Below are 26,323 nucleotides of genomic sequence, written 5' to 3' on the forward strand. Positions count from 1 at the left end.
TATAGCAAAATGATAAGCATCAGACTAAATAGGACAAACTTCATAGCTTATGCCTTTATTACTAAAGCCCCTTCAAATTTATGTGCTCCAAGTTCTCTGATATCACCTCATGTAACTTATTGATCATTTTAAATTAAAAATATAAGTATAGTTTTTATATACCTACATATAAGTAATTTCTTAAAAATTTAAAGTCACTTAAAATTGCATTGACAAATCCAAGTTTTGACATACTGTCATTGTCAAGGTTACTCTTAAGTTGTAGTGACAAGGACAATCTGTTGAAACCTAGGGTTAGTTTGTAAAATATTTTTACTGAACAATGAAAATATAATTGACTCAAAATAATACCAAGTTTTTGCATTGATTGCTAAGTACTATAAAAGGGGAAATGAAATTATCATTACTACTATATCATTACCAGTCTGGTTCTTGACTGTACGGCCCTGTTTAATTATGTTTAACCCTATACCACAGTGTATAATTTAAACTGTGAATCACCAATAATAAGTATTTCCAATTCTTAAATAACAACTGTTATGGCCAATAGTTTTGTAGTTTGGAGGACTCAAACTTTAGCATCTGAATAACACCAATATTTATTATGACTGGTATATACTGTATAGCTAGGCACTCTCATCATTTGCTCTGAATGTGAAAATAATACCATAATATGGAGTACAGGGCATATAGGATTATGCTTGCCATTGTATTAAATCGCACTTTTTGAAGCACACCTGCAGAATAACACAAATAAAATCTCATTTACCAGAAATCAGTTTCTGTAGATTATTTATATCCCCATTAATAGCTGCTGAATGAAGATAATGAGGTTTAAATGACTGTAAAGAGGTGGAATGAGAAAACATGGGATTGAAATTCAATCCCAAACTGATCTTTCTTGAGTGAGAACAGGTTTCCTGGAGTGGTGGAGCAGATTTGCAGGAGATAGGAGAAAAACATACTTTCATGGAAGAAGGCTCGAGCTGACTAGATCTTAAAGGTGTCTCTTGTTGCCCTCCACCAAAATACATGCCTGTTTGTTCCTATGACATGAATAACAATAGAATATTTATTTTCAACATTACTGTGATATTAATAATATAATTTCAAAGTTATATTTTCGACATTCAAATATTAGGTCAACTGAATGCGTTATATAAAAACTGTTTTTCTTACAAAACAGTTTCTGAGACCAATGGAATTACTTACCATACTCAGTAATGAATTCAGGAGCAATATCACGATATTATACGGCCAATATTAACACAATCAGAATAAGACCACACGATCGCCAGCTCACTGTACATTGAAAAAGTCGCGGTATGAAGTTTCGCTGCGTCTTTTTTCACACAGGATGATCCTCCAATCAGGTGGGAGGACCAATCGAGCGCCAGGAGAGAGAAGTTAGCAATAAATCAATGGATGGTGATTTTAATTTTCTCTACAAGAAATATTCTCTCAAATTTTATGCCAGCGGAAATATTCCCGATGGGATATAATCTTTTGCTTCTATATTAAAATGTACTTGGGCGTTAATACTCAACATTTCACAGAAGTACACGTAAATGCGGTTGCATCACCCAGTTAATTGCCTAAATTATTTCTGACAAATACAATTCTGAGAAACATCCTCGACCTTTCAAGTTTGGTAATTCCTAAATTATTAACGCTGTTTCCTACATATGTTGAAAGATTTTTACTGCCATCGATATACGCTGATTGAAATAAAATGCAATAATTCCGATCGAGCGAGATAGTGGATCAATTATTATTGTATGAGCTATTAAATAAAGCTACGCTTTATGATAAATCATTAAAAAAGGGTGTTGGTCATTTTATTTCGTTAAAAATTATTATGAGTGAATTCGAATATAGAAACCGTGTTAAAAAGCGCATCTTTCAAACCTTCCGCGCAAAATCTTGGTGCGCAAGTGCCACCGTCGGCCATATAAGGCACTGCAGTTGTAAAATATGGCGTTTGGATTGTCAGTGTAGTGTGCCGGAATTTCCTCGTTTCATTCAAATTAGCTCGAAAATTTGCGTCTTCCCAGCTCAAAAATGGACGCTCAAAATCCAGAAAATTTAATTCCTTACAGTGCCAGTGGAGACAGAAGTCAAGATGAGGTAACGTCAAGTGGAAGGCATAAATGTTGTTCATCGCTTTATGTGACATAATCATAACTTATATTTCTTTAATTAATATAGAAATTGCTCCAGCCGTTTACATACATTGTTAGTGTACCCGGAAAAAATGTTAGAACAAAGCTGGCCCATGCATTTAACTACTGGCTGAAAATACCGGACGATAAGATGGTGATTGTACCAGAAATTGTGCAAATGCTTCACAATGCTAGTCTGTTGTAAGTAATGTCGTGTTAGAGATCCCATATTATCCTAAGATTATGCGAAGTTAGTACTAAATGTTTCCCACTGAATTCTTCATAGAATTGATGATATTCAAGATAATGCTGTTTTGCGACGAGGAGTACCGGTCGCGCACTCGATCTATGGAGTAGCAAGTACAATAAATGCTGCCAATTACGTCTTATTTATCGCTTTGGAGAAAGTTCTGACGCTTAATCATCCAGAGGTAAGAATATGATTCCGTAAATCAAGCACATGGCTTATATTGATTGGTTGTAATGTCCTTGCTTTTGCCGGTGGTCTGAGATAGTAGAGAAATGTATTAGTAAACTAATGCAAATGAAATGTTTTAAATCTTAATTTCATTCAACTTCCTCATTTTTTCATTAATATCTCGCAGTATTTATCTTGAGAGAAGTTTTGAAATGTGATGTGAAGAATATTTGCATGGAATTCATCCTCAACTAATATGGGTTTTTTGTAAGAATTTTTACTGAACGTGAAAGCCTTCGAATATTTCTCTAGCAATAGCTTCCCGATCTGAAATTGTTGCTACAAATAATTTAATAATCTTTTTTTTCGATTCCACGGAAGAGTTACTTAAGTAAACCCACCTGTAAGTTATGGCGAGTGTATGTATAACCCTAAGATTTTAGTCATAATAGAAATGCTGTGATTCCAACTTCAGTCAAGTAGCAGGGTGTAGAAATGCAAAACTAAATTTGTCTCTGGGGGAGCTTGCCATTCATTGGGAAAGATATTGGAATATATATTATTATTATGAGGTAATCTACCAGTTAAGGTAGGTTTTGGATGGACATAACTACCAAATAAATATTTTGTGACTCCTAACAAAGGACAATCCAGCAACCTACTTCACATCTAGTCCTCCTTCCTCTCTGTGTACTTCCTTCCTCTCTGCATCCCATCCAACATCCCTATCCTGCTCCTGCCCTGTCTGCGTTTGTCTAACATTTTCCTCTCTATTAGTCTTCAACATCTCATTGCTGATCAGTAATGCCCTTCATCCATTTTTCCTTCCTCCTTAGGATTTCTCTCAACAAACCCCTCTCCTCATCCACCATACCTAGTACTTCCTCATTTGTTATCCTTTTGGTCCATTTCTCCTTCTCCATTTATTATATGTGCATAAAAGTTTTAAAGTAAAATAGTGCTTACACAAGCCCCAGCACTTATTGTCTGTAGCACCCACCTGCTCCCCTATCCTCATCCCATAGCATTTTTTCTGAAGCAGCAGCCTGTGGCGTTGGATCTGAAACTATTGCCGTTTTACATGTGTTCAATTTGGAATTAAGTAAAAATTATAGCCAGTAAATTGGATGTTTCTCAGGATTTGTGTATGATTATATGTATATGCTTTAGAAGTCATGGGCAAAGGTTGGTGGAAAACTATATGATATCTTCTATTTTTATTTTTCTTCTAAAACAAAAACTGAAGCAGCTTCTTGTGAAGACTTTTCTAAGGTGTGGTTTTACCCCTGGTTACCTTTTCAAGTTTCACCTTTGAGAACTATGAGTTATGTGTTAAAACTGCCATGTTGTGATTCATTGATCATACTAAAAACAATATTGAGGAAAGAAATGGGAAACCACAGCAATTAATTATCCCACAAAACAATAATGGACATAGATTTGAGTATGATTCCTGGCAACTACTGGACACAGCCCCCTGGAACATTTGTTGTGCATGGCAGCAGGAGATGTAAGACTTTCACTGTCGTTATCTCACGAGATCCTTGCAAAGTGAAATCAGCGGCAGCAACACAAGACATGAAAGAGGACCAAATCAGTTAGAATACAGGTAGGAATTGGGAATGTTAGACAATGTTAAGGACAGGAGAATTATATATATAATGCTGTTATACGTGTCACTATAAATTGGCAATCCTGCTGTATGTGCACAATTTTTACTAAATAAATAAATAAAATAAATAAATTAGAGAATATAAAGAAAGAGATGGAAAGTGGAAATATAGATGTTTTAGATATACATATGCGAGTTGAGATGGAAGAATAGCAAGGATTAATGGAGTGCTAGTTATACAGTAATACACAGTGGAGGGTAAGAAAACCAGCGAGGAGTGGCAATAATACTAAACAAACTGGTAGGAAAAAGTGTAGTAAACATATTACCAGCAATTGAGGGAATATTATTGGTAGAAGTAAAAGTTGAACCAATGAACATTATTATTGTTCAAGTCTACATACCATCAAGGAATCATAGGAAGGAAGATGTCAGCAGGGTATGTGATGAATTAGAGAAAATAACTGGATGTTTCTGTAAGGTAACATCTGATAGTGAGGGGGGATTGAAATGTGACCAAAGGCAAAGGAAGAAATAGTAGTGCAGTAAGAGGCTATGGTTTAGGAACCAGGAATGGCTATTGGGAGAAAGCAATAGCATTCTGCAGATATAGGTACCCATGGAAAATGTGTAGGAAACCAGATAGGTACAAGTAAGTCTGTGTCATGGGTAGGCATAGGTTTAGGGACAGCACAATTAATTTGCATTTTCCTGGGAATGGATGCTGATGCAGATCATAATTTAGACCAATGAAGTGATGCACAAAATATAAATGGATAAAACAGGTTAGACCATCGAGGGCATGCAATGTTGAAGCACTTAACCAGGGAAAAAAGAAAGGAGTTAGTAGAAAGGAGAAAGAAAAAAGAAAGGAGTAGGCATTAGAAAAAAAATGTGCAAGGACAGGAAAGACAGTTAAACATCAAGGAAGTCATGGACTACGGACTAGATGAATAGGAAGTTAGAAGAGGGAGGAAATGAAACAACGTAAGAAAAAGAATTAGATAGAGGAAATACAAAGAGGTAAATAATAAGCTAAGGCAGGCACTACCGTGGCAAAAAAAGGTGGTGGATTATGCAGTGTGAGGATATTTGCTATTCAGGAATTAGGAAGAGAAAATCTTTGCAAACTATAACAAATGCATCAGGAAAATTATTAATTGAACCAGGAAAGATCTGAAAGAGATGGAAAGAATATATAAAGAATCTATTTTGCAAATGTCCATTGCATAAGAATATGAGGACAAAGGTTAGTGGCCAGCATGCTTAGTTATAGAAAGAGGATATGACGTACATAAGTTAGGTCCAGACATACTTGATTTGCAAGATTGAGAAAGCAGTAAGGGAATTGAAATCAAGTGAGGCCATGGAGATAGCATAGCTGAAAAACCACGTAAATAAATAAAGTGACCCTCAAGACAATCTTTGTGTGTACAGTGCTCTCTTCTCAGTTAAGTGCAGTCCCTTTGAATTTATTGCATAAAAAAATTGGTAATATCAGTATCAGGTAAAAGTTAGTCCTGGTTTTCTGGAGGATATCTCTGTCTGAAGTCTCTTACACCAATTGAATGCTTAATTATAGTTAAAGAAGGAATGCCATTATTGTCTTGTTAGTAGGATGTAGTGAAAAAGGAAATTGCATTGATTGACTTTTAATGGGCAAATTAAGCTGCCTTTGTGCTTTAAATAGACATTGTATGATGTTTAGACAGGCATATTTTGACATTATGTAATACATGAGCCATCTATCAAAGATTTAATTTATTAATTGTGCCAATTTATTAGAAACTAGACAAATCCATTTTTAGCTCTTAGTGTTACCCAAGACTCACCATGGGAAGGTGGCCACACATCCCACACCCTCGCATCCATCGTACTAATTGGGAGCACGTATTCACACTTTGAAGTGTTTATTGATAATTACCTCTGTGGTTTCAATTTCGATAAATTGGCTCTTAACATGAGGTTACCCCTTATTGCATATACCCTTTTTATCAGTCCTCAGGAAGTGATGATAGCTTCTGTCACCAGATGCACACTTCTCTTAGCTCCAGTAAGCTCCACCTTAGTTTACATATAATAAGAAATTCGGTGGATTCTGCTGTCTTCATTTGCACGTTCAATAACACTCTTGGCATTCTGTTCATTGCTTAATCATTTAATCATTACATTTGTACCTAACTACTTGATGTATTTCAATGTCTTTTTCTTTTGCCTCTCTTTTAATATCTTCCTTGCCTTAAGATTCTTTGTAACACCATCTCCTAAATGTGCAGTCTCCGATCGTTAATATGGCAATAGGAATGCCCTCTGAATAGGTGCGCATTACATTGTTTAGCATCAATTAATCTATTACCATCTTTTTAAGTATATGGGTATTACCATCTTTCAAGTATTGTGAGAACTAATTTCCAGGCACCAAGTTTTGATGTGAGAATGTTTCCATCATGAATCACATCAGCACATGAACAGTTATTACAAAATTAGCTGGGGTTGTCATTTTTCCATTTGGATCAGGATTTGAAATATATTTTCTAAAAATCTAATCTACCATGGTAAACCACCATGAGACTTACTTTACTTCAGGAATTTTTAAAGAAGTTTAAATGCAATACTGTATGACAATCGTCTCCATTATGATCCCATGAGGTTTTTAGCTTTTTTTGCAATGCTTGGTTTATTTTATTATTTAGAGATTATCTAAATCTGTATTAGAAGCAACCATTTTCTCTGCCTTTATGACACTGTCATACTAATTAAGGTTGAATGCCGGGTGACTCTGAGTTTATCTGGAGAGATTCAATGGATGCCTGTGTCAAAACTCTGTTGTGTGCTACTGACTCAAAATGGTGATATTATTGAGATTTTTAATCAAGGCAACCATTTTCTTTCTGGTGCAGGGAGAAATACTAAATAGTAATTATTTTTCCGGTTATTCGGCTTGAGCTTATTGGTTGAAGTTATTTCTTAGTGTTCCCAGCCCATGATGCAGGCTGATTTTAGAGCACATTTTGGAGTAAAAGAAATTGAGTCTTATGGGCCTGAAAATACGATTCCTGAACTTGATGTCAAAAATCATGCCGTTTGCATCATCTTGAAACATTTTTCCAGGTATAATGAAATGGAATTCTTCTGACTTAAAAAAAACAAAAATATGCTTCAGAAAATCATTATTATTGGATGATCTTTAATTAAAATTTCATTGCCTCTCCTATCAAAGCACAACATGACATCTACAATTGCAATAAAACATTCTTCAATTCTGTGTAGTTCCTTTCCTAATATTCTCCCCACTATGTATTCAATCTTCCATTGCGAATCAAGGTGCTCTGCATTCGCTATTCCTGACTCCTTTCCATTGCCTTGGACTGAGAGACACATTTCACTTTTTTACTTGTCTCATCATAATTACTGCCCATTTTTTAGATAAGGGAAGAATTGAAGCCTTGATCCATAAATAGATCCTTGCTTCCGGGGCTTTATAATGGGCCAGGCACCAAGTTTTGATGTGATTTTGATAAATTCTCTGGCTAACTGTTGAAGCTTCATCATAGATCTTTGTTTCATCATGCAATTATTTTGTCTTTCAAAGCTTGCAATTTCTGCGCTACGTAGTTGAATTTGTCTTTCATGTCATCTTCAGTGGTTAAAAATTTTCTTTGAAAATCTTGAACTGACTGTTGTCCATGCCTTCAAGCATCCCTTTCTTACTTGTCCAGGCTTTTAAAAGATAGGGTCCAATATTTTGAACATCTAAAAACTCTCACATTTCCACAACTAGTGTAATGTTTTTCGCTTTCGTTTGGAGGATTAGCTTTAAAAATTACTTCTACTACTATTAATATAAAAAATAGATACTCCAAGTCTTCATGCCAAGTATTGGTTTCACATAGATGTATGCTATCCAATTTTATGTGTACAAGTTGAGAATTACATTTTTTTCTTCAAAGGCAACCAAAGTGTATACTGAGCAGCTCCTTGAGCTTCATCGTGGACAAGGGATTGAAATATATTGGAGAGATAACTTTACATGCCCTTCAGAGGAAGAATATAGGCAAATGACTATAATGAGTAAGTAATAATGTTGCAGAATTGTGTCGAGATTACTCAATTTGGTTAAATTTAAATATTGACCTCCTAATTGTGAGTGGGATTGGTATCAGGCTCAAATCTCAATAATATGAAATGATTCTTGATCTCTGCTGCATCTCTACTGACTAGGCCAGATCCATCTGGCAATTTCTGTGAAACGAGAGTCATTTTTGGAATTATGGTTTATTGCTTTCAGCTACATACTCGAACAATTACATTATTTCTCATTATTAATCAAGGATTTTGTAAGTAGTATGAATTTTAGATCTGGGTTACTATTTGTCTTGCAATTTGTGTTTGTAGAAAGTAACAATTTACTGACTACATCCTAGAGAACATTTGAGGAAGTTTTGTTCTTTAATAGCAAAAATAGCATAGATTATGCATGATGATACCCAATGAACAGCACATTATTTCTCTTGATTAATCAAAGGGATATCCAAGTAAAATTAATTTTCAAATTGGGTTTTTTGTGAGTGGTGCACTTTATATTCAAGGGAAATAACAATTTTTCTAACATTTTTTTCATGGTTGCACACTCAGAAATACACTTACTTAAATGACGATTCACTTAAAATACCTTGCAATTGCAATCACACAGGGTAGTATTAAATCCCTAAAATATGAAAATTTTGAAAATCCATAAATGTAGCACGTTTAAATTTCAAATGGCTTTAACTCAATTTAAAATTGTCTGCTTTTGAAAATTTATTGATAAAATGTTTGTTTTTATTACTGGGTATTCACATACAACATAGTTAATTCTTTCTTATTAAACACCACTGCACAATTTTGGATGGTATCTATTGTAAAACCCTCCCCACTGACTAAAACTTTAATGTGATGGAAGGGCTTGTGCATTTTAATGACCTCTAGAACTGTGCAGGTAGGAGCAATAATGATTGCTCCTGGTAGGGTCACCTGTGCCAAATAGGGCGGATGACCAAATGAAAGGTAACCAACATAGCATCTGTTCTTTAATGAGGTGGCTGCAAAGGTGTCTGGTCCCATTGGATCCGCCATTCGATAGTGTCTCTTGTTTAAAGTGTGCATTGCGTGCAAGCATGCCATTACATGCCAGGGAATAAAACTTTCCTATAAAGAGAACCATGTGCATGAAACAAAAGGCTAAAATATTAATCCCTTTAGAGCCATGTTAAGTTTCAGATATATGCCATAGTGATGGCCTTAAGAAAATATAGGCAATGCTGCTTCAACTTCATGTAATATTCCCTAATGTGGTCCTGTTGCCAAAGGTCGAAGATAAATCTCATTTCCCACTTCCAACTTAGTCGGTTGTTTTTTCATAAATGCTAGTAAATATTTGAGAGCAGTATTTGAATCAGGGAAATAATATGGTTTTAATAAGGAAAATTTTGGTGCTAACATTTTTCTCAACAGTAACATTTGTTGGATTTGTACGAAACTTTTCAACTTGATAGTGGGCATTGTGCTTGGCATTGAAGGCTTGTATTTATGATTACTGGAAGGCCTTTGACTGTATCTTAAAATGCATTGGAATGAACTTGTATGCATACTTTTGAATATAGAATAAAATAACTGTTTTGGTTTTATATTGTCATTATTAATCCGAAGGTTAGTTTTAATAGGTGAGGGTAGAGCTTTCCTAATATTAAGCCCAATGGCATGTGAAATTCATGCATCAGGGTAGGGGAGCCAGTTTTCCTTGAGAAATATAGAAAAGAACCTAGATCAATTTTTCATGAATTATTTGGCAGAAGCTTCTTTCCACGCGGTAATTTTGCCACCCCTTAATGGAGTACGCCTTTTTTGACCATTTTTCAAAGAAAAAGCAGTATCTTTTGCATTTTAATATATAATATGTAATTTAGTAATTTATAATATGGGAGAAAACCAACAAGGTATCCACACGTATATTTCTAGCCTTAATAATCACTTATATGGAGCCTTGCGGATGGTATTTTGCCTGGAGTATATTGAGAAATTCATTGGTATTGTGGAAAAGTAAGGGAATATTTTTGATTCCCAGCTGCCATTCTTTCTGTGATAAATAGCAATAAATAAATCTGAGGTTCAGAATATTCTTCACTTTTAGCATTTGATTTGCAGTGATGGACATGTGATAGTGAATTATATGTCTTTGACTTTTACAGAGACTGGTGGTTTGTACATGCTTGCAATCAGGCTCATGCAGTTATTCAGCGACAATAAAGATGACTACACTAAGCTGACCAGTATTCTTGGATTATATTTTCAAGTCAGAGATGATTTATGCAATTTGTGCATGCAAGAGGTGAGTGTCATGTATTAAAGCTGTATAACTATTGGAAATTGGTATCATACAATACATTAATGTTTAGAAATTTGCATAAGGGCAGTAAGAATTTTGAAGATCTCTAGGGTAGATACGTTATTTTAATTTTATGCATGAAAAAGTTTGAGTTCCTTCAACGTGAAAGTATATAAGTGAAACTCTCCCAAATGAAGAATTATGAAGAAAGTCCATTTCAATTAATACTGGAAATTTTTTTGTAAAAACAATGGTACTAACTTGATACATCTAATTAGTTTGTCCTTTTGAAATATTTGTATGCTAAGTAGAGAACATGAGCTTAGATATTAATGAAAATAGGGCATTGAGGATTACAATTTTCTAATCTCTGTGAAGAATCTTCTTTCATCCTTTTCTTATTAGACCTGCTTCTTCTAATAAAGATATGTGCATCATGATTCCCATGTGGGATATAACTTCTATGTTCAAAGGTGTTGCATTGTGTATAGTTGGAATTAATTTCTGTATTTTTGTCTTCAACGCTCATTGTAAAGTACAAAATATCACTTATGAGTTGTAGCTTTTAAGTCAAAAGTTCATAAAAAAAGATGCTGTAGAGGTAATTAACAACATAAAAGTATTTAGTTAATGGGCTATTTGAATAAGTATTTTATGGTAGATTTTAATTCGGTGATCATGACATTGGGTTATGATTTTCCAAAATTTTTGATTTAACCCAAACTTATTGCATAACTTAACCATACAAATTTTCTTGAAATTCCCTTTAGTACTAGTTTCAGAAAAAGAAAATCTTTTTTATATAAACGTATATAAAATGGAGGTCCTTAGATTTCAGATTACTAGCTAAATTATTACACTTCCACAATTAATCTGTCATGTTCACATTCCATAACATCTTATCTGAAACAATGCAATATTATTTAAATTTTTTCAATTCCAATGTTTGAGAAATGCACCTAAGCTACATTAGGTATCCAAAAAGCAACACTGTTCACACGATTTTAATTCACTAGTCCAAAGGAGTGTAATAACGAAAAGAAGTCTTTGAATAGCAGTTAATTCAACAAAGGCTACTAATAAAACATCAAATGTTTTCATTCTTATTGTTAGAAATAATTTTGTGACATCCTGTGACACAATGCAGTTTTCATTCAGTCTCAGTCTATGGAACATTCCTTTAGTTTGTTCTTATTTCGTGTAAGGTTTTGTATAGTGCTGTGCTATGACGTTATTGTCATCTGTTTTTAATTTGTGTGTATGGAGATGTTTTAATGGAATTTTTCAGGTAACAGAATTTTAGTCATGATCTAATTTTCAATTTTCTCCATTTAATTGTAGTACCAGGAAAACAAAAGTTTTTGTGAGGATTTAACTGAAGGCAAGTTCAGCTTTCCAATTATTCATGCTATTCGCAGCAGACCAGGTGACAATAAAGTTATGAGTATCCTTCTTTAAATGATGTGAATAGTTAATAGAAATAATATAATTCTCTATTATTTTATCCGAGTGTTGAACCAGAATAATTGCAATTGTTCTGAGTACTAATAACTTAAATATTCTTTGGAGGAACATTCCAGAATAAAATAATGAAACCAAATAATATCCAGAAATGAGCGATTGAGTATAACTTGAAGGCAAAGTGAAAAAGGAATAGTTTTTACCTCAGGAGAATGCTGATACCATTCTGGAAAAATTGTTAAAATTATGTGAGATGATAAACTCCAATTAATGCATGGACTTTTGAAGTTGCGTTGAGCTCATTATTAGATCTCTCTGTATTTACAAGTACATACATTATTTTAGAAATAGAAACACAATTCACAAATTTTTAATATACTAGCCCAAAGTAGTGAAATAACAAAAAGCAGTATTTTACTTGCAGTTAATTCAACAAAGCCCATTAATACATGGGAGGTCCCAAAAGTACCCGGCCTGACCTAGAGATGGTAGTTTGGAGATGGTGGTGGTAGTTTGAAAAATATCACTCTGTTACAAAGTATGCAATCTATAAAGCATATGTTTCAAGTTTGAAGATGTTACATTGTTTAGTATTTGTTTGGCAGCCATCAATAGTGAACGTTTTCGGTGAATTTGTGAAAACTGAGAAAATTGATCATCGTTATGTGATACAATACTTTTATTTGAAAGACCTCTGCCGAATCAATATTAAAGCTGAACTGGATTCTACTCTGGGTGAGTCTGCTCCTTAGTTTACAACAATAAAATATTGGGTAGCAGAGTTTAAATGAGGCTGTACTGGCTGTCAAGACGAGCATCGCATTAGTCGACCAAATGAGGTGATGACTCCAGAAACTGTGAATTAAATCCACAAAGTGATCCTGGATGATCGTTGCCTGAAAGTGTGTGAGCTAGGACACATAGTAGGCATTTCAAAAAGGGCGGTACATTGCATATTAACTGAAAATTTGGGCATAAGAAAGCTTTCTGCAAGATGGTTGCAGCATTTGCTCATACTCAAGCAAAACTAGTATTGTGAAGATGTTTCAATTAAGTGTTCAGCAAAGTTCCACCGCAACTTAGCAGAATTTTTGTGTCTTTTCATAACCATGGATGAAACATGGGTCCATTACTTCGCCCCGAGACAAAAGAACAATCAAAATAATGGATTCAAAAGTGGGAACCAGCTCTAAAGAGGGCGAAGACTATTTCATCTGCAGGCAAGGTCATGGCATTGGTTTTTAGCGATGCGCGTGGGTTAATTTTCATTGACTATCTCGAGAAAGGAAAAACTAACAACGGCGAGTAATGTGCAAACTTATTGCAACATTTGAGTGAAGGAATCAAGCAAAAGCGGCCGCCAGTCTGGCGGGGTACTTCTGGGCCTACTGGGCCTTCTGGGCAGTCTGGGCCCATGTATTTGAATCTTGCTCCAACTTGGATGTGGATTCTAATGTATTATGTAAATTCCTAGTCATAGTTTTATTATTTAGGTAGTTTACCATTTAGGATTTTATGTGGATAAAGTCTACATTTTAAAAGCCTCCTATGCCTATCATCTTGTTTATAAACACCATGTTTCCATACCATTCAAAACCACAATCCAATCAAAAGTTTTAACAATCCTTTTCTTCCCATCCTTAGTCAATTCCCTGTCAGCAATTCCTTCTTCAAGCTTTATTGCCCTAATTTCCCTATTATGAGTACTTTGATCTAGTTGCCACTCACTAATATTTGCTTAATATATTTATTCAGCATCCATGTCATTAAGATCTACCAATATATAAATCCAAGCTTCTTTGGATAATTCACTTCCATGGTAGGTAAATGATTCTGTCTAATATTTGCTCTTCTCTTTGTACATTTAACTTAGCCTTCCTCCTCCACAAAAGCCTCATAAACTTTGATTTGCTTACATTTTTGTGCCTGGCTAAATATTTTAATTTGCATACTACCTTGATCAAAAAGTTCCCGGAATAACCACCGTGTGGCGCTCCCATCGTTCCGATTTGAGTTCTGTTTTTTTTTGTTAAATTGGTACATCTGTTGTTGATATTCCCTTTAAATCTTAGTGTCATAACTTGACATTTGCAAAAGTTACGGTCGGTTTTCGGTATGTCCATCAGTGCTTCCTGCGATTTTTCCATTACTTCCTCTCGGCTGCTAAAACGCGTTCCCCGTAATGGTTTTTTAACTCGATTGAACAGAAAGAAGTCACAGGGAGCCAAATCAGGTGAATTCGGTGGCTGTTGGATGGTATTTGTTGCATTTTTCGTCAAAAAATTACGAATAATGATAGCACTGTGCGACGGTGCGTTATCATGGTGCAAAATCCACGAGTTTTCTGCCCACATTTCTGGTCTCTTTCGGCGAATTGCTTCACGCAAACGTCTCATAACGCCCAAATAATACTCTTTGTTTACTGTCTGGCCTTCTGGCAAAAATTCATGATGCACTACACCGTTGTAATCCATGAAAACCGTCAGCATTGCCTTCTTTTTTGACTGAAAACGACGTGGTGTTTTTGGTCTCGGCTCATTTGGTGAACGCCATTCACTTGCCTGATGTCTGGATTGCGTGTCGTACTCATAAACCCACGTCTCGTCTCCAGTAATGATCCTTTTGATGAATGTGGGATCGGATTCAGACTCGCAAATCATGTCTTTTGCGACGTCAACACGGTCTCTTTTTTGCATGAAATTGAGGTCTTTTGGAACCAACTTTGCTGCTACACGACGGAAACCCAAATCATTAACCACAATGTCTTGGGCGGATCCATAGGCAATGTTCAAGTCCTCCGCTATTTCTCTGATGGTTAATTTGCGGTTATTGACCAACATTTCTTTTACTTTATCAATTTTTTCACCGACTTTCGATGTCGATGGTCTGCCACTGCGTTCATCATCTTCGATTGACTCACGACCACTTCTGAACCGCTCGTGCCACTGGTAAACGACCGTTTTTTTTAGAGAATCGTTGCCGAAACACTTTTCCAACATTTCCAACGTCCGTGCGCCACTAAATCCGTTTTTTACGCAAAATTTAATACAAGTTCGTTGTTGCAAATTTAAATCCATTTCTGAAATTGTAAAAAATCGCCAACACACACAGAGATAGATGTACTCTTGGCTACGTAACTTTTGCAAATGTCAAGTTATGACACTAAGATTTAAAGGGAATATCAACAACAGATGTACCAATTTAACAAAAAAAACAGAACTCAAATCGGAACGATGGGAGCGCCACACGGTGGTTATTCCGGGAACTTTTTGATCAAGGTAGTAATATATGAAATTATCTCAGATTTTGGAGCTATTAAATTTTATTCTAATTAGTTAACTTACAATCAAACAAATCTAGCGTAATGGTATTATTTATGTTGGATGTACGTAGTATAAGGTGTCATTTAAGATAATACTACCTTGATCAAAAATTTCCCGGAATTTATTCAGAAAATTAAAAATACAAGTTTATTCATCTAAATCTATATTGTCCCCTTCAAAGTAATCCCCATCGACTGCAACACACTTATGCCAGCGCTTGATCCAATCCTCGAAACATTTTTTATATTCGGTTTTCGGTATGTCCATCAGTGCTTCCTGCGATTTTTCCATTACTTCCTCTCGGCTGCTAAAACGCGTTCCCCGTAATGGTTTTTTTAACTCGATTGAACAGAAAGAAGTCACAGGGAGCCAAATCAGGTGAATTCGGTGGCTGTTGGATGGTATTTGTTGCATTTTTCGTCAAAAAATTACGAATAATGATAGCACTGTGCGACGGTGCGTTATCATGGTGCATAATCCACGAGTTTTCTGCCCACATTTCTGGTCTCTTTCGGCGAATTGCTTCACGCAAACGTCTCATAACGCCCAAATAATACTCTTTGTTTACTGTCTGGCCTTCTGGCAAAAATTCATGATGCACTACACCGTTGTAATCCATGAAAACCGTCAGCATTGCCTTCTTTTTTGACTGAAAACGACGTGGTTTTTTTGGTCTCGGCTCATTTGGTGAACGCCATTCACTTGCCTGATGTCTGGATTGCGTGTCGTACTCATAAACCCACGTCTCGTCTCCAGTAATGATCCTTTTGATGAATGTGGGATCGGATTCAGCCTCGCAAATCATGTCTTTTGCGACGTCAACACGGTCTCTTTTTTGCATGAAATTGAGGTCTTTTGGCATGCTACACGACGGAAACCCAAATCATTAACCACAATGTCTTGGGCGGATCCATAGGCAATGTTCAAGTCCTCCGCTATTTCTCTGATGGTTAATTTGCGGTTATTGACCAACATTTCTTTTACTTTATCAATTTTTTCACCGACTTTCGATGTCGATGGTCTGCCACTGCGTTCATCATCTTCGATTGACTCACGACCACTTCTGAACCGCTCGTGCCACTGGTAAACGACCGTTTTTTTAGAGAATCGTTGCCGAAACACTTTTCCAACATTTCCAACGTCCGTGCGCCACTAAATCCGTTTTTTACGCAAAATTTAATACAAGTTCGTTGTTGCAAATTTAAATCCATTTCTGAAATTGTAAAAAATCGCCAACACACACAGAGATAGATGTACTCTTGGCTACGTAACTTTTGCAAATGTCAAGTTATGACACTAAGATTTAAAGGGAATATCAACAACAGATGTACCAATTTAACAAAAAAAACAGAACTCAAATCGGAACGATGGGAGCGCCACACGGTGGTTATTCCGGGAAATTTTTGATCAAGGTAGTATATGTGGCTTTAATTTCTGCAGGGATTGGTAATGTTCACTATTTATTTTGTCTATTTTGTTTTTTAACGATAAACATTCCTGGAGACCTGTTCCTTAACAGTGACTTACTATAGATATCCTTCGTCAGCGAACTCGAGATGTTGAAGTGAAAAAATACTGCGTATCCCTGATGGAACGCTATGGTTCTTTTGCTTATACTCGGCAACTATTGGAACAACTAGACACCGAGGCTCGGGAAGAAATAACCCGTCTTGGAAGTAATCCTTTAATGGAGGCTTTGATGGATGAAGTTGGAAATTGGCGGGAAGCTGTTTAATGGTGGTCTAAAAGAGTGAACTAAACAATGGTTAAAATATGATGTGAAGTGTAAGAAATTGCTCAGTGCTAATATCATTAATTTGGCCTGGATTTGAACCTGAAGCCCTCAATTTCTGATCAAGTCCTTTTGCCAGTTAAGCTATGGAGACATCTTTTAACGTGACCATGCTTCATTAGCTTAAGTGGCTTAAGCTTCCTGATGAAAATAAAGAAATCCGGTTTGAATCCTGGTCTAAGTGAATGATTTTTGCTCTGTGGAACTTCTCGCATTTATGTGTACATGAGTGGGTGACTGCGAAAAAAGTCACTGTTGTGACATTTTCCCGCAGATTCTTGGAACATGATGGTGAAGACTAGCAATTGATCTTTTGTTTGTGATGCTTGTCTTATCTAAGTCAAATTACTGTTGTGTACATGTACTAATAGGTTCTACCAATTAACCTAATTCTCCGCTGATTATGTGTTGTTGTATGAAAGTTTCATTTGGTATTCAACTATTTTTTTTATAATTTGAAAGCTAGTGAATCAATGATATGGTTGAATTCTTAGAAAAAATGTGTATTATTTTAATAGTGTAAGTTGGTGAAGTCCTGCTTGTTATATCCAAGTTCACATGTTTTTATACAGTCTGGAGGATGAAGGTTTTAATTATCATTGTTAAGTTTCATAGTTTCCTTTTAAAGGCTGCTAAGTACTATTAATGGGATAAAGTAAATAAAGAATATATACATAGACTATGTATTCATTTTTTTATGTGGATAATTTCTCATATTGTTTCTAGTATTTGTGTATGTGCTAAATAATTGATATTTTCTTAGTCATTCTGTATATCATTGTGCGTATTTAGTTATTACGTGATTACATAGTCACTTATATTTATTGAACTGAGAGCCACACTTCCTATTCATCCAGCTAAATTACTACCTAATGCACAGTTATCCATTATTACTTATCCTTAAAAGTCAACAATTTTGGTTGAAAAAATTACAGAATCAGACTCATCTAAAGAAATGTGATGGTAATATATACAGAACTTTCCTTATTTGTTTTCTTTTTAAAATTTCTTCATTTGTAGCTAAGAGATGTCATAATAATTTGCAAGCTGGGTCAATGGGTAGTTGTGCATAAGTATTTATGCAAGTATCAAAAATATCTCCATTTTCATTATTTACTATTAAATCCACTTCTCAGTACTTAATTATAGTTAACAAAGTAGATATATGTTCGATATGCAAGGACATAATTAAACCAATGCCTGAAGTGCATAATGCATATTTCAGTATCAATGATAATTCGGGGAGTACATGTACCCTTTTACTAATAAATGTAAACATTTCTATTAAGTCACTATTCGAGGATTTTTGAAAAGTAGTAAATATTTATTTCCTTTATACCCTGGTGCCATGTTATTACTGACCAGGGTTTTGATACTGTTAATTATTATCACAACCTCTTATGAAGCATGGTGACATCACCTTTCGATTAGTCTAGGATAGCCAAAATTAGAAAGATACCTAATTTTCAAGATGAATTTTTGTGTGGTTGAAAACGTTGTTGTCCTTTCTGTTTTCAGTTTGAGAGAACAGTTTTATTGAGTCCAAAACTTCTTAGCTTTTTTGATGCCAATGTATTAGTGTTAGCTCAATTAATGTGCATGACAATAAATGTAAGAGAATAAAAATGATTAAAACAGTAAGTGTGGTGGGTTAACATTCTTATGCACATGGTTTAGTTAAGGATAATAACTATATTATTTGTATTGATAGACTATTGCATTGGTTGTAGAAAGTTATATTCAGAGTAGCCGTAGCTCAGTTGTATTAAGGCATTGGTTCTTAGCAAGGGGTTCCTGCAGTAAAAATGTATGGAATAGGGCCAGGAGGCCATCCAGCTTGGATATTAATTCATGCATACCTTGCGATTTCAACATGGTTGTGTACTGCCAATAACTTCAGATGTGTTAGGAGAAAAAAGTATTAAGTGCTAGTCAAATGTATATTGTTGTTTCTTGCATTTGTTTTTCATTGACCTGTACTTGTTTCCTTTTTCTCTATGAGGTCGAGATTTTTTTCTTATAGCTTGGTCACTAGTTGGACCAATGTTCCATTTTCATACCTGTACTTTTGTGGTAAAGGTATGCAGGAAACTCTTAGTTCAAACATATATTTAATTCATTATTATGTAATGTGCATTTATTGCTTAAAAATTTCATTGACAATACAAAAAGTGTGCTATTTGGTAAGAGACTGAAACTTTTTTGTAGCCTTGCAGTGTCTATTTTTTTGAAGGAACATGATTAATACATATAAATAAAGCATATCCAGTTATGAAATAAGAGCATTGAAATTGTTCTCTTCATTGATCATATCATAGAAAGATATTTTCATCCTTTATTAGATCAGTTCATTTAGAAAAGTTATGAGGAAATTTTCTTGAATATCAAAAGGTATCAATTGTAATGTGTTGTGCAATGCTGTAAACATTTAATTCTACAAAAATAGATGTTTATTATACATATCTGTACGTACTCATTTTCCCGTTACCCACTCTTTTTGTTTATCCATTCCAGAAGGTAAATCTGTTAACTCTCCTTCTCATACTTTCAAATGAGAGATACATACTCTTGTACATGAACTATGAGATTGTGCTTCCTCTGTAGGAATATGTTGTAGATGGCTATTCATGTCTACCTATGTCTAGAAGTCAATTGCCTATTGCCTTAATTGCTAAATAATAATGACCTAAACCATTTTTTTTATTAATCTGTTTGTCTATATTAATGCTTTTAACAGAATACTTGGTTTTTCGTGAAGGTTAATACAAGTCTAATTTTAATTTAACAAGAAATGAACTCCTTTAAAAAATGTTTTTTAATATGAGAGGAGTTCTAAAAACTTAAATATTTCGAGTATTTTTGTTTTTTCATTCTCATGACTCATTCTGGAGATTTGAAGGGAGTGCTTTGGACAATCTGCATACTAGGTCATCAGTGGAACTGATATATCTGCAGCAGCTTACTTTTGAGTCCTGCAGGCCCCATTTAGGCTTACGAGAAAGTTTCTGATTTTGTCCCATCTTGGGCACTGCATGTTGTGCATATGTAGTGCTTTTTTGCTTTTTTAATCTTACTAAATGATTTCTTGTATGAAAACATCCTCAGCACTCAACAGCAGCAGTCAACCATTTCTCATTAGAAAAGAGGACTCAACAGCATTTTGTTTAGTGCAAATCTCATTTAAGAGCACATCAAAATTATTTGCAGAATGCCGAGAAAGGACTATTTGTAAATGATAAAGTATAAATCCAAAGAATAGGATGAATAGAAACTGTCTTTCATTTTGGAATGTTGAGGCCGATACTTCGTGGAAATTCATTTGTAAAGCACAAAGAAAGAATCAAAGGCTTTGTTTCCATAGGAAAGAATTTATTGTTGTTGACAAGTATCACTACACATTAGCATCATCTGTACTGATTACAAAAAGTTCACACTCATATATATCGGCAATGGGTGGGGGGGAGAGAGGAGGAGGAAACCAGTGTGGGTGTGAAAGGAGGAAGGGTATTGTGGTTAGTCGCTGAATTCAGTGAGGGGGGGTATAGGTTCTTGGGTAGTAATTGTGGAATATCTAGGAGAGGGAAAAGGTGGTCATTGGTGATTGTTTTCTGAGTCTTTGACAAGATTTTTAATTTTGATGTAGCCTTTCCCGGTATATTTTATGAGTTGTTTTTGTTATATTTGATGAGATATTTCCCAACTTAAATGTGGTCAAAACTTGTTCTGGGGGGTGAGAGGTATGAAATTCTCACAGAAAATTTTTTCTGTCATTAATTCATCTATGGTTTTTTCTGTGTAACCGTTAGGCACTGCTATTTTTTTGGTGGTGGCTATACTTGAAAACATATTTTTATATCAACTTAAATACTTTTACTACAAAAATATCTCCGAAGCCTACGTACTGCTCTCAGTGAAAAATCCTGTGGAGGTATTTAACTGGAGTGGAGTGTTCTTCCTATGATGTGGGGATTGTGAGGTGTCATGCATTGAACAAATGGGAAGAAGTCTTGGGGTAAGAGTAGAGGAAAATAACCGGTACTTCCACAAGGCTGGATAGTAGTGTGTCACAGTTCACACCGAATAGCCTACGCGAGGGACATCATGCAGATTTCATGCTGTAAATGATGTACAAGGATAGGAAGGGGATAAGGATGGATATTCAGGAACAATTGGATGTACTGGTCTGTGAACGGAGAAAGGAAACCATCACTAATGACCACCTTTTCTCTCTCCACTCCCCCCCCCTAGATATTCCACAATTACTACCAAAGAACCACTAATTGAATCTCCCCAGAATTGGTGACTAACCACCATACCACTTTTAAAAGTATGCAAGTTCAAAAGTATACAAACTGAGCATTTCAGAATTTAAAATGGATGCAACATCCATTGCAATCTATGCATGAGACGTGTCACTATTATGGGATGTAAGTCTCTTAAAAATACAGTATGAATAAAAAATTAACATGTAAAAGAGAAATATCAATATGACAGGCAGAGGATTGCAAACCCTTTTGAAATGATATCCCACATAGTTGAAGTTGGAGCATCTTACATGATTAAAATGAGAATGACAGATGCCCTAAATCACATTATACTTCACTCATCTGAGCCCACAAACCATTTTTTACTCCTTCCAAACCCATTTTTAAGATCATGGCACAAAACACAACAGAAGTTAAGAGGGGCAATATTAAAACTTTGTAATTTTTAATTCACTTTGAAAATTTGCACTGCCGTAATTAAAGGAAAATAACATTTTTTACAGTTAATGTGGTAAATTTCATTTGCGCTTCCTCTTCCCTCTTTTAGAGCTTGCTTAAGTACTCATAGGTTCATATTTATACCCAAAAAATGGAATATTGGAAGCAAAGCCTTAATTTTTTCATTAAAGTAGCTATGTGGTAAAATTACAGTATGAATTATTTTTTAACACAATTTTTTTGAGCTTTGACAGGGCATTTATTTCATCATTAAGATATTATGTTCACAAATTTCCCTGTCTCTTTCAATTGTGCAATTTATTTTGCTGAATGCCTCCAGTGATCGCCTTAGGAGTTATTTATTAGTTTGCGAATTCTTTTTTAGATTTACGTCAAAAAGATTATGATCGAGGTAATTTATGTTATGTGATTGAAACGGACATCATTCCTGCTTTCACGGTGAATTCACAGCGACACTGAATTCCAGCTTTCTTACCATCCATGTATACATCATTTTTTTAAATCGTAGTTTGACTGCACGGAATTTTCAGGTATGCCGCAAAAAAAATTTTTTTTGAGTGTGGAGCAATGTCGAGCATCCGCTTTTCATCGTCATTGTGACATTTTTTGCTACTTCCTAGTATTTTTATGGCATTCATAATGAAAAGGATTAGTTTCTTGCACCACTACCGTTGGCCGTGCAATGAATGGTTTACTTTTTTGGCTATCTGTCGCTTCCCTTCGCAGAGTTCTGAGCTTATGTGGTAACGGGCAAGTCTTCAAAAATCCGCACAAAAAACACAAAAAGGCGCTCTGACTTTCTTTCTTCGTTCTTTGTAGACACCTCTGGTCTTACGTCACCTGCTGGAGGTAATCATTCTCCACGCCCGATTGCTCATGTGCAACTTAAGGTGACGTCATTATTTATCCAACGTTTTTATCCGTAAGGGAGAGATGCAATGGAGCGGAGCGGTCTTCATCGTCCCGTAAAATTTCGGTTGCTCGCTTCACTGCTCTTTTCCAGTGGAACAATCTTTTGACACTGAATTGTCTGGTATTCCATCCGAGTTCAGCGGGGCATGCAGAGTTGTAATTTTGAATGCGTTTAAAAAAATAACGTAGTATTTAATCATCATCAAATTTTCTCAAAGAGAATGCTGTAATAATTCGCATCTCCAGCGAGAGACATAGTTTTCTCTAGATTTTAAAGAATCGTAAATAAATTTGTTCATGGAGTTAATAGTATGCTAACTACGTATTAATATAAATTGGGGACGAATGTATCAAAATTTTAACTGTCTTTAGTGTGCGTATAATATTTTCAGGGTGTCCGTAGTTATGGTGGGTAGAACGTTCGACTTGCTGCTTGAGGATGAGGACCTTATGTCTCTGGACAACCCCAGCTAAAATCCAGAATAATTTACATTCTAGACACTAGAACTTCATGCGAAACAGCGGACGACACACTAAAAGGAAATGAATATCCAGTCCTGAATATGTGAATTTCTCATGCCATAGGTTTTGGTAATGAGGTGGAACTCTAAATCATTGGAAAATCGAAGTAAAAATAAAATAGCGTCTACCTTAAGATTTTATTAACTTCATGAAAAGGAGTTTAATTGTACAATGGATATGCTTTGAAATCCCTTTTTGACAGGAATTACTATTATTCTTAAGAGTTATAATGTGAAATGATTGAGGTTTACTTACTGTAAACAGTATACACAATACTTCCCCACGTATCTGTAAATTTCTTACGCTATATAGATTCCGTGACTGGCGAAGATAGTTCAATGAGTACTGCTGAGATTCCGACGAATGATAATGAAGTCCTGCCACTCACAGTCAGTCGTAACTTGGATGCAGCTACTCACAATCAATCCCAGTCGTATCCTTTACAATATTGCAATCACCATCGTTGTTTCACTAGCTTCACGAATTCCTAATATCATGAATATGTCTAGAAATATCAACATTTGGTCGATTATGACAACGTTGTAGAAGTATCAACTGATTCGAATGATGATACCACTGAAGCAATTTTTTCGCCAGCGTCCACAACAGGCTATCCCCGAGGACTGAAGAAAGAAACGACTGACGCATTTGAAATTTACTCGTATCTGGACTCACTTCTCCGACATACGGGTCTTCATTGTTGAGGTTTTCGTTGAAGGCTGACTTTTCATGAATTTCTACGCAAGCGGCACCAATCGTTACAACATTTTCCCCTGACGAAACAAGGAACTCATGTGTTTGACATCCAGAGAACTGAACGCCATGAAAATCTTGCCTTACTACGTTAGAAACTCTTATAAAAAAGGAAACGCTTCCGCATTCTCAAGGGACGCCGTAAGAAACATGTCCATTCCAAATATTTTATCGAACCAAAGGATGAAATTTTATTTTTCCCGGCAGTTCCCCGTGTTCGATCAAACGCCTGATTTCCAGCAGCTCAGCGGAATTGAACCATGTCCGGGCAATAATAATGTCCCCAAATACTGTTTCGAGGAGAGAAAACTTGGCGGGGGGCTTTGCTTGGTTGGTAGGTATAATGACCGTTCCTTCCAACAACCCACCCCCCAACGATTGTAAACATATTTGACGTTCTCTTAAGCCGCTGAAACCGGCCGAGCCTGCGGTTTTTTTACGGAAATATTTCTTAACGTTTCCTCCCCCGCATCCCCAGTCGACCAAACTCGCTGGAAAATTTTCTATACTGTGTGGCGAGAGTGAGAAATTCTTTGCAAGGAGTGGCAAGGGTGCAGATTAGGTAACGCAGTCTCGGTGGGGAACGGGAGTCCCCTTTTCGCGCCCGTGCCAACCAATACCAGCTCTCTCCGGGCGGATGCGTTAACCACTGGGCTTCCCTAAGTCTTGCGGACACGCTTTATGTCTCGGAGGATGCGTGGGCCCTGGTGAAACAGTCCGGTTGAATTAACTTTTATTTTTCGACCCGCGACCATTCCAGAGCGTGGGGAAGCACCTCCCACTCCGGTAGTCCTGGTTTGGCCACATGAGGAAGAGTTGTCGAAGGCGTTCTGATATAAAGGGAAATAAGTGGGATTCGCAAGCATTCTTTCACAGCCAACCAGAAGTGAAGCAGGGCTCTACTTGTAACTGAGTGCCAAGTGCCTTTTGAATAGTTTCGACTCACCCCATAAGTAAACCTCCGTTTTCTCCCAAGTGGTTCCAGTGACGGTGAAAATGCCCGGTGTGAGACAGCAGGTAAGTCCTCTCAATGCTTTATGCCGGTTCGAATTCAGATTTGCTGGCTTGATAAGGTGTTCATTTTCGATTTCAAACACTACTGCAGAAGAAGCTTTTACAAGGGGAAGAGAGTTGATGTCAGGGACGTTTGAGTTTTTTTTTTAAACATTGATTTGGAGCGTAGCTTTGTGCAGCGCAGAAACTTGGTCAATTAGGGAAGTTCTCCTTGGAGACCTTATATGTGTCGAGAATGACAGTAAAAAGGCAATGGAATAATTCCAAATAAGTCAAGATGGATGCGCAGCGTTTTGATTGGCGATGGAATGATGAAGACTGTGATAAAGGGCCGGAGGCTCCTAAGCAATAGACCGGAGGGACAGGAGGTGAAAAAGTGTATTGGATGGAATGAAGGAAGCGGGGCAGTATGCGAAAATGAAGGAGGGCTTATGGTTGTGTGGATGCCAGGTTGTACCTTATTAGACAAGGATTTAAAATAGAGCGGTAATCTGTGCCCTTCCAAAACCTACCTAAATTGATAGATTACATTACAATAATGCCGTATACTTCCCTTTACACTGTCTAAAATGCATATTAATTTTCCTCAGTTTATATCGCTTCCCATCTATCAGTATTCAACATTCTATTTCATATCAATGTTTTATGCATTCATCTTAAACGTCTTCTTTAACTTTTCCCCTAAAACTGCTCTTCCCCGTACATTCTTGTCGCATATTCGTTTATTTTCTTTTTCGTCCACTTTATTTTTTATATTCATGTCAATACCTAATTCTCAGAAGCCTCCACTCTACTCCCGTTTTCTTTCCTCAACGACCAAGTTTCGGAACCACACGGTGCATGCCAAAGTTTTTACGAATATTTCGTTATCTTTACATATGTAAAGTTCTTGCCTCAGAGAAGACTCTTTGCGAATGCTTCTTTACCTGCTGTCATACTTAAAATATTTCCTTCTAAAACACCTACTAAGCATGCTTAGAGTAAATAAGTAACACTAAGTGAGTGTTCTAGTGAAAGGAAGTACACCGTATTACCTGCCTTCTGCTACGACTTCTTAGTATCCCAAATTACCTCTAAATATCTCCTTCAATCACTTATCTTCTTCGAATGTCACTGGCTAATTTCCTCTATTCTCCGGTCTCAAAAACTTCATATTTAGACTGCCTCTGACATATTTATGATCTCATCTCTCCTCTATACCCACATCTCAAGCATACCAATCTACTCTCATATTCATTCCTCAAGAAATAGACTGGATCTATAAAG

The 26,323-nt window shown here is 36.0% G+C and overlaps 1 protein-coding gene across 1 annotated transcript; it reads left to right on the forward strand.

Annotated features, from left to right (window-relative positions):
* The first annotated feature begins 1,973 nt into the window (after window positions 1–1,973).
* On the forward strand, window positions 1,974–19,589 carry qm (geranylgeranyl pyrophosphate synthase quemao). The gene is made up of 7 exons (XM_071595971.1): window positions 1,974–2,127; window positions 2,209–2,363; window positions 2,449–2,593; window positions 8,143–8,263; window positions 10,420–10,559; window positions 11,898–12,000; window positions 16,873–19,589. The coding sequence occupies exons 1-7, from the start codon at window positions 2,062–2,064 to the stop codon at window positions 17,073–17,075; spliced, it is 933 nt and encodes a 310-aa protein (XP_071452072.1). The 5' UTR covers window positions 1,974–2,061; the 3' UTR covers window positions 17,076–19,589.
* Window positions 19,590–26,323: the final 6,734 nt, after the last annotated feature.

The sequence above is a fragment of the Hetaerina americana genome, unplaced genomic scaffold, assembly GCF_022747635.1.
Source record: "Hetaerina americana unplaced genomic scaffold, ioHetAmer1.1.p SCAF_72, whole genome shotgun sequence".
Classification (NCBI taxonomy): domain Eukaryota; kingdom Metazoa; phylum Arthropoda; class Insecta; order Odonata; family Calopterygidae; genus Hetaerina; species Hetaerina americana.